The sequence below is a fragment of the Notothenia coriiceps genome, unplaced genomic scaffold (genome assembly GCF_000735185.1).
Source record: "Notothenia coriiceps isolate Sejong01 unplaced genomic scaffold, NC01 NC01_scaffold00008410, whole genome shotgun sequence".
Classification (NCBI taxonomy): Eukaryota; Metazoa; Chordata; class Actinopteri; order Perciformes; family Nototheniidae; genus Notothenia; species Notothenia coriiceps.
Window position 1 is genome coordinate 97 of NW_011341111.1, and position 9,960 is coordinate 10,056.

At 38.9% G+C, this 9,960-nt stretch overlaps 1 protein-coding gene and 1 long non-coding RNA gene across 2 annotated transcripts; both read left to right on the top strand.

The window, feature by feature from the left end:
• Window positions 1–1,062: 1,062 nt before the first annotated feature.
• Window positions 1,063–2,089, top strand: pdik1l (PDLIM1 interacting kinase 1 like). Its single transcript, XM_010770118.1, has one exon. It carries the CDS (start codon window positions 1,080–1,082, stop codon window positions 1,839–1,841), a length of 762 nt encoding a protein of 253 aa, XP_010768420.1. The 5' UTR covers window positions 1,063–1,079; the 3' UTR covers window positions 1,842–2,089.
• Window positions 2,090–7,176: 5,087 nt separating this feature from the next.
• LOC104944568 (uncharacterized) lies at window positions 7,177–8,853 on the top strand. Its single transcript, XR_798238.1, has 3 exons — window positions 7,177–7,457; window positions 8,317–8,418; window positions 8,739–8,853. It is a non-coding gene; the product is annotated as an uncharacterized lncRNA (long non-coding RNA).
• The last annotated feature ends 1,107 nt before the right edge of the window (window positions 8,854–9,960 follow it).

The following is a 9,960-nucleotide window of genomic DNA, read 5'->3' on the forward strand; positions in this document are numbered from 1 at the left end:
CCTACCTTACCTTTTAAAGCACTTCCATTTTATTTGCCATTTTAGCATTTTTACTTATTTTATGTAATCTGCCTCTTCAACCTTTTAATATACTCCACATTTAAATTGTTCATTGTTTCTGTGGCTGTGTTTTCAAGCCTCATCTAAACAATGCCTCCTTTATTTATCGTGCAATACCTGGGAAACCTAATATATCAGTACAGCACAAATGTAGTTTACAACGATAGTGGTTAGTTTCTGTAAAGTACAATCTTTTTTCAGTGTGTGGTTACGGCTTGATTAATGTAAAAAAAGGAAAGGAAATATTTGGATATTTGCATTTTTAAGTGAAACCCTGATTGCATTATAGGTTATCATTGCAATTGTGCAGCCCTAGTGTAAAAATACATTTCCTTTATTTCAAATTCAGTATTTTTTAAAAGGCTTTACTGGGCAATACAAATCTAAATTCCCAGGCATTTCGATGCAACATGCATGAGACTTAAAGGTACTGTAGGTAATTCACTTCAGAAACACTTGTTGTTATATTCCATGGAATGCTCTTAACATCCCGATAGCAATGAATATATTAAATGCTTTGACAATAAATACATAAAAAAAATGTCATCTGGAAGCCGTGGCGCTGTAAAAAGCACGACCAATCATCTGAGCCGGCCCGGGTAAAATAACTGGATGGCCTACCTGCCTGTCAGCCTTCCATCTGTGCACAAACTTATCTCGTGCCCTCATTGGTCATGTGTGCGTTCGTGTGTTGGAGGAGGGGCTCTGTGAGGAAGTCTGAAGGAAGGGGCAGATTTTTTTCGGTTGTGTATTTTCAAATTCTAGCGCACTCGAGCTGGTTTCTCCATTCTTACCTACCCTACCTTTAAGACATAAATGAAAAAAAATCATAAAATAATACAAAACACACAGTGCATGTAAAAATGCAGAAGTAAGTAAACTTTGTACATGTAGAATACAGAATGTAAAATGTAAATCTCAGGAAAGCTTGAAAAACGTCGTGATAATACCGTTCACCATTATATTATGGCCACAATAACTAAAGCAGAATAACCAACGTGAGTGTTGTCTCCTCACTCATGCTCCTCTTCCTCCTGCAGCTGGTGGAGACGTCTCTGAAGGGCGAGATCACCTACGACCCGTGCTGCGCCTACTACCTGTGGTTCGTCATGGACTTCTGCGACGGTGGCGACATGAACGCCTACCTGCTGTCGCGCAAACCCAGCCGCAAGACCAACACCAGCTTCATGCTGCAGCTGGGCAGCGCGCTCGCCTTCCTGCACCGAAACCAGATCATCCACCGCGACCTCAAGCCCGACAACATCCTCATCTCGCAGGCCTGCACGCCGGCTGGGAACAGCGAACCCACGCTCAAAGTGGCCGACTTCGGGCTGAGCAAAGTGTGCTCCGCGTCCGGGTTGAACCCCGAGGAGCCGGCCAGCGTCAACAAGTGCTTCCTGTCCACGGCGTGCGGCACGGACTTCTACATGGCCCCCGAAGTGTGGGAGGGACACTACACGGCGAAAGCGGATATCTTCGCTCTGGGCATCATAATCTGGGCGATGGTGGAGCGCATCACCTTCGTGGACGTGGAGACGCAGAAGGAGTTGTTAGGGACTTACGTTCAGCAGGGGTCGGAGATCGTTCCGCTTGGCGAGGCGCTGCTGGAGAACCCCAAGATGGAGCTGCTGATCCCGGCCAGGAAGAAGAGCATGAACACACACATGAAGCAGCTTATCAGGGACATGCTGTCGGCGAACCCTCAGGAGCGACCGGACGCCTTCGAGCTGGAGCTCCGGCTGGTGCGCATCGCCTGCAGAGAGCTGGACTGGGACACGTGACGAGGCACGGGAGAAACAACTGGATCTCAAACCCGGGGATTATTGGTTTCATTGGAACAAGGGAAGAATAATTAGTTGTTGGGTCAGGTGGATTTGTCTGTTGAAGGAACAGATCGACAATCTGGGTGTAATGGGTAAACTGTAAATGTAAAACAGCTTCCACAAATTAGAAAACATATTCTTTAACTCAAAGAAATGTATAGAAAATATAAAACTGACCTAAAAATGTACATGCGCTCATTTTGAAATGTAGAAGACAAAAAAAAGACACTTATAGTTTTAAACTCTCTTTGAACTAAAAGGTGTTGACATTTGGATGACGATTACAAAAGATATATCTATTCGGAGCCTTAGTGTAAAGAAGACTTCCTATATCTCTTAGGAAAACTTGGAAAACCTGCATAATATCGGACATTTGATCAAAATCACAATATGGACTCGTGCAACATCAAAAATACTGAAAAAACAAACATTTTTAAAGACTTCCAAGATGCGTTAAAATATTCATAAATGCCCAAAAAGTGTTATAAAAATTTAAAAAAACTTGTACATTCACAGATTTGTGGAATTTGTTTGTAAATTTGCCAAATAGTTTACAAGCTTAATTCTGCATTTGTGGACGGGGTTTTCCTCACAGATTGCTGCTCTGTTCACACTTCATCATAATATTGAGACAAATCTACCTCCATATTTGTTTCATGGCTTCCTCCACTGTCTGAGCACATGCAGTCCTCTCGCTGTGACTTTATATTCCGGTTCGCTGCTGCTGCTGCTTCTGCTTCTAATGGCGGCTGAGTCTCAGGCTAATCACATCACAGCTTCCACTTCCTCCCCGAGCTGCTGGAAGAGCGAAATGAGCAAGAAGTCCCGAAACTCAATTAGAGAAGACAGTTTGTCTACAAATACCATCCTGCCCCTCGGTGCTAATTGTGACTAAATGCAATATGAGACATTATCCTGTGATCATTACAGCGTACATTCATCCAAAGGCCACCTTTAGCTTAGCGGTGGTGGCGTGAAGTCATGTGACCATGCTTTACTTCCTTTATAGCCTAACGTTAGCCACCTTTAGCTTAGCGGTGGTGACCTGAAGTCATGTGACCGTGCTTTACTTCCTTTATAGCACTTCAGAAACCATATTATGTCAGCTGTAGAGTTTATACGGAGCTTACTTTCTGCAATAACCTAAAATCCAATGGAGAAATCCTATTGGCTTTTTGTTGAGAGAACCAGGGAGATGATGCCTTCAGGGTCAGCTGACAAAAATCCGTCATCCCTGCACCACTTTTTATTAAAACACAATCACCTCATGTGTTTAATGAAAGGCTTTGACAGAACTGGTACATGACCACCAGCATACATACATACAAACATCAGATCCTATTCTGTGTTAGGCATCAAATGCTCAGGTAACAATAACTAACTGCATGTTGGTATTTGTAGACAAACATCTGAGGAGGGAAAAATACTGATATTTAGTGGTTGAAGTTGATTTCTTACATTTGTAATCGTGCTGCTTTGTTGTTTTCTTTTAGGTGGGGCACGGTCTATCAGTCATTGAGCAGCAGGCAGGTGCTTATGGTTGCATTTCTCCTCTCTTTCTGCTCATTACAGACTTCTTGATAAGTCGACAGTTTCCAGATAACGCCCACACAAGAATGTAAAACAAGACCGTCGCCTTTATTTATACGGAGCCAATTCATTTGAATTAGACCCAGTTAATGAGGAAGTAATGATGGTTTATTACAACTTTAAAAGTCCAGGCCATTGTCCCTCTGACGGTGTTACTGCCCCCTTTTAGGTATTATTGCTGTGCCTGTTATTATAACAAATGTTCCTATGATATGAATGTAGTTCAGTGATAGCGGTGGCAGATTTATGACTCATCATTGGTTGTAATATATGTAACTTTTTAACCTCGATTGTAAACTAAAATTGCCTCTTTTTCAGTAGATTATTGTCAATTTTTCTTTATGAAATGACAACTGTTCCTGCAGATTTGCTTAGTTTTAGCTATGTAGTAATGCCTAATATATATATTTTCTGTGTATTGAGAGTTTGAGATTTTTCTGAATTTAAAAAAAAAAAGATTTTTTCCCCTGAAGTCAATTTTCTGAATTTACAGGAAAAAGTCAGAATTAAAATAGAAACAGTCTGAAAAATAGATAAATAATAATCTAATTAAATGATATGGCAGTACCACCACACCCTACTAAATGTAGCTTTTAAGTCAATTTCTTACAAAAAAAGGCTTGTTTTAAGTAATATTTTGGCTCATTAACAACAATTCTGATCGCCTTTTCCCCCAAATCCAATAGAAAAAATGTCCCCAAAAGAAAACCAAAGTTGTAATGAACCAGAATGATCCTTTCTTTAAGTCAAAACCAAGAACACTACTATAGAGCCTCTGTGCAAAACTCATGGCAAACAAATCCATGCATAAAGATGTAATTATCTGAAGCTGTGACGAGACCTGGACAAAAATATTTGAGTGAATGTCACGGAAAGCTCTTTTCACGTTTATATGTGTTCCTCATGAACTTCCTGCTGCGTTATATATTACTCAGAAGATGTGAGGCAGCGTGATAATGGCCTTTTGGTTACGAACGTCAGCCAACGGTCTACTTCTGCATGCAGTGCCTCTCCCCTTCAGAGAGACGACACCAGCAACAACCCTCCATGAGCCAGACGATCTCTTATATCGGGAAACATAATACTGTTGTGTTGAACTTGATCTCCTCTCACTGTGTCACTGGCTCTGGATCTTACAGTAATCCCTTTCTCCATGCTTCCACAGGCTCTTTTTTTTAAGCCTATTAAGTTGTTGCAGCACTTGGCAGAGGATCACGCTCTTTTTTGGGGCTTTCAGGTCATAAATAATGAGTGCACTTTTTAACACATTTTACAGCCGCTTTTTCAAAAACCAGTCTCTGATCCCAAACTGATGGGGAAAAAAATGGACTTAAAGGGACTGTGAGTGAGCAACAACTCGGACATCTTTGGAGGATTACTTAGGATAACTTAACCCTTAAATGAGCATTCAATATATTGATATTATCTCATTTACTTTGGACCGTATTACACCCATGCTACACTGTTAAATACCCTTATTACACCCCTATGACACATTGACATTGAACCCATGTTACACCATAATACACCCGTATTACTTACACCCATGTTACACAGTTATAAAACCCAAGCAACACCAATATTACCACCATAGTACACTGTAATTACACCGTTATTACACCCATGCTACACTGTTAAAGACCCTTATTACACCCCTATTACACATAGTCATTGAACCCATGTTACACTGTTATAAGACCCAACACCAATTGTACCACCATATTACAACACATTGTACATATGGGCACAACCTATCAAATACATGTATCCCCCAGGATGAAAAACAGCTGACAGATTACTTGTAAACGTTGACTATCTGCTACATAGCCTACAATTCTCCCGCCTTTTTTTTGTTTCACTTCCTGTCGTGGTTGCGGTTAAGATTTGCCTTATTTCCTGAAAATCGACCTCGTTGATATTGCAAACACAGGATTAGCAGAAGTTGTGTTTGTCACGGATCAGTATTTAAAATCAAACATATTATTTTTCCTGCAGGACATCCATGATGCTTTGGACAATTCAAGAATGTGTTTTGGTTTTGCTGCTCTAAGCAAAGCAAAGGATGATGGGTAATGGAGTCTTTTCCTGCCACATTAAGAGACTAAGCTTCCTGCAAAGTAGCTTCCTTTTTTTTGCCAAACATAAGGTCGATCTTGGGTTTTAAGAGATGTTTGGTTGTATTAAATTCCTTTGCACATGTGTAAATACTGTACAGCGTGTGGGGGGGGGAGGGGGGCTTAGGGGGGTACATTTGACTGTTAAAATTTGCTGTGATGGATTTAATTTGACTTCTTGGTTTGGTTCACATTATCCATGGGAAGATGTAATATATATTTACAGGTTAATACTGTTGGTGTGCTCGTGCTAACTGTCTTTCGTTTGCCAACTGTTTGTGAATGTGTGTAGCTGGTTAACAAATCAAATGGTCTTTTTCTGTCTGGGCTTTTTAAGAAATTAAGCGGTCTTCTTTTGGGACAAAAAGTAAACCTCAACATTTGAAAAGCTCTGATCCACGACTAGCTGACACCGTACTGCTTTCACTATCTCCTGAAACTCAGATATTCTGCTTAAAATATGGATTTAAGAATAAAGTGTATTTTTCTGTTAATTTCTAGATCTTTTTTCACGGAAAAATAAGCAGTTTGGAGTTGAGACACAGCTTGCTCTTTTATCCAGTAAGTTCGTTTTTCCTACTTGTCACTCAGCAATAAGATCTGCTCCCCTTCACTGAGATCTGATTATTGTGATGAATTTCATAAGCTGCTAAACTAATGAAATAGTCCTGGATCAGAGCTGCAAATTAAACATGTGTCCCGGATCAGAAGAAGACCTCCTCTCTCACTTTTGTACGAACAACTTTCTGCTCTTGTCATTGTAAAATATTTTGAAGAGAAAATTAAATGAAGTTTATCAAAAGTGGTGTTCAATTTGTCAATCACTGTTGAATTGAATTAGATAAAAAAAATGAACAATATAATAATACAAAATTATAATAAAAAAAGAAATAAAAATTGTAATAATTACATAAATAATAACACAATGTTAAATAAATACATTAAAAATAATGATACAGAAATTACGATAAAGAATACAATAAATAAAAAACATGAAATATATACTAAATGTCTGTATTTTCCGTATTTATGTATGCATTTATTTACTATTTTATTTATTTATTCATGTGTTTATTTCCAGATTTATTTATCTCTACATTTATTTATTTATCTATTTATTCCTGTATTTAATTATGTACATTACATTACATGTCACTTGTTAGATGTTTTTATCCAAAGCGACTTACATACTCAATACTGTGGACAATCCCCACAGGAGCAATTTGGGGTGAAGTTTCTCAGGGACACAACGACATGCTGACTGCAGTGGGGTTTGAACCTGTGCTCCCCTGATCCGAACACCAACGCCCTAGTCCACTGCGCCACAGCCTCCCTATTTATTTTATTAATGTTTTTATTCATACATTTATTCATGCATTTTTTTATTTACCCATATGTCATGTTCCGTCCTCCATATAAGTGAGGGTCTGAGCTCTCTTAATCCCATCGTGGTAATATGAGTGTTGTAAAACTGTGAAGTGTCAGTGGTTCCACCGATCTTTAGCTCTATCTGAAGCGGTCACGTGTTATCGAGGAGCAGCGAGGCTTCGTTTGTCATCGATGACGTCACTGGCCTAAAACGACACAAGCCTCGATACGTTCTTATTATACATCCATGCTCGATACACACTTCACCAAAAACTTCCTGGATTACTCGAACCACGATAAGCAGCCTCGGTGCAGTACGTCACATCACTACTGTTCCCTCCTTAGCTCTAGTCTCCTTGGCTGATTTCTCTAATTGATTTCACCTGACCTGATGAGGAGGAAGCTGCTCGCTCATTCAGCTGCAGGTTTGTGCTCCAACATCTCAGAAGAATACCTGTAGCTGCTCAGGTGAATCTGAAGATCTTCGTCATCTGGAGCCAAGGTGAGTTAGCAGATATAAACAAAAAAACAATATTTGAACGATGTATTTCTCATTGTTTTAATTTGTTTAGCATTTGTGTGGCAGTCAGCCCTCTGCAGGCGGAGTGAACAGCAGCTCAGCAGTGGCATCAAAGGTGTTTTACTCTGTTACTGTTGGTTTCATCTGAACGTTGCAACTTTTGACCAGTTTGAAAGTGTAATAAAGCAAAAAGTACAATTCCTCCCCCAAATCTATCGGGTACACCTTTTTAGCAAACTTGATGCCAACTTAGTGCCAACTTAGAACATTTATAGCTAAAAAACGTAATTTACACAAAATCAAACCTTTTTTTGAGTGAAAATGGTCAATTAGTTATTTTGTTTTTGCCTGAAGTTGAGATCAAATTAGCTTGATGTTTTATCACTGGTAAATGTCAACGTATTTTTGTTTACAAACTATTTCACATTATTTGTAATTCCCACGAGGATAAGAGGTGCTATACAATTGAATAAAACTCCCCAAAATTATAATTCTTCTTGCAAACGCCGTGCTATGGAACCATGCATTATTGCAGGCGTTTTGGGTAACTTGTGTGCTTTTATTCTATGTTTTTATAGTGTTTTTAATGTGTATTTCACAATGTATTGTGTTTCTAGCACTTCCTAATCCTAACACGTGGTTTATGTGGTCATTTCATATTTTATGATTCGTATGATGTTTTAATGCTTTGTCAAGCTATGTGACTATGTCTGGGAAAAGCGCTTTATAAATACATTTTACTTACTTACTTATTTCTGCTGCACTTACATGAAATAACCCCTTAAACCCTTTTATTTACAGCTCATATTCTATCAAACTTTGATGCGTTTGCTCTCCACAGATGACCGTCCTTCAGATCTTGCCGTGCTCGGTGTCTCAGTTGCTGTCTGCGTCTAAAGTCAGCAGCGACACGTTTGCACTCTGCGACCTGGAGTTCAACCAGGTGTGAGCCATCACCATCTAAAGAGGATTTCACTCTGCAAAAATGCATATCTTTTAGTTAAGATATTGGGAATTTTTTTTAAAGATATGGGACATCCTATGATGAACAAGTCAGTATAACACTTTCCAAGAACGTCAAAAAATAAGGTTTGGCCAATAAATTCAATGGAAAATGTGCAACCATGCTTTCTTGGTCACTGTTCAGAACTCCATTGAAAATCCTGGAAGTTTTAAAGCCACTCAAACACACACAGAATATCTTAAATGGCCACATTTCTGAATGTATTTTGGTTTAATGATGACTTGGGTTTGCTTCCTCAGGTGTCTGTCGTTGGCGTCGTCAGAGAGTTGGCTCCTTTTGTGAAATACGTCCAATACTGTTTGGACGACATGACGGGTCCTCCTCTGACCGTGAGGCAGTGGGTGAACTCAGAGGCCAGTAACAGATTTTTTTCCCTCAAAATTCTGACTTGTTTCTCAAAATTCAGAATTTGTGTCAAAATTCAGAATTTCCCCAAAATCTCAAAATTCTTACTTTTTCATACTTGTTCTAAAAAAAAATTGACTTTCTCAAAATTCGGACTTTTCTAAATACATACTTACCTACTTCAATATCAGGAATGGATCCATGTATTTCAGATCTTCTCCAGAATGGAAGTAATCATCACATACAGAGCATCAACTAGTTCCTGAACAGTGTCCTTCACATGCTGATATCCAAGAGAGGGAGTTACACAGTCACAAGATGGAGGAATAGAAAGCAGTATTCAATGTTTACTTCAGATTAGCTCCACGTCAGAAATGATCATGCTTGTCATATGTCTCTCTCCATAGAGGCTGAATCATCATGTTAATCACATAGCTATCATATGCCTCAAACAGTCCTGATGCTCTTCTAGGTAATCACACATCCTGTCATGTTCACATGAGATACCTTTGTTATCATGTGCACCTCTGTCCTTGAAAGAGCACATTCAGGATGTTCCCAACAAACAGGATATCTTCAGTCCAGATAACGCTGTAAACTACACTTATAATAATAATTAGGGATGTCCCGATCACCTTTTTTTGCTTCCGATCATTTGATTTTGAAAATTTGCCGATACCGATTTTTCCGATCTTTATGCAATGCATTAAGAGAAAAAAAAGAAAAAAACCATTCAAGTTGTCCCTTAAGGTTATTTTTTTATTTAAATTGGATATTCTATCCAACATGGATATAGCTTCTTTCTTTCACAGCAGCATTGGATCAGTTCAGTTGTGCAGCATTGGATCAAAACAAAATAAAGCTTTCAGTACTTGTTAGCTTACTGCTACAATTAGACACTGCGCCCTGCCCACCCTGTTGCCAGATTTGAGAGAAATAAGCAACCAGGTCTATGAAAAAAAAACGCAAAGAAGCAACACATACATGATGTTCTGTCATTTGAAACCAAAACTAAGGCCTCAGGATGACTTTAAGACTTGAACATGGTCATTTTTGTTTTGTAACATTGAATACAAAAATTAAAAAAAAAAGTATTTAAAAAAAAAAAGAAAAATA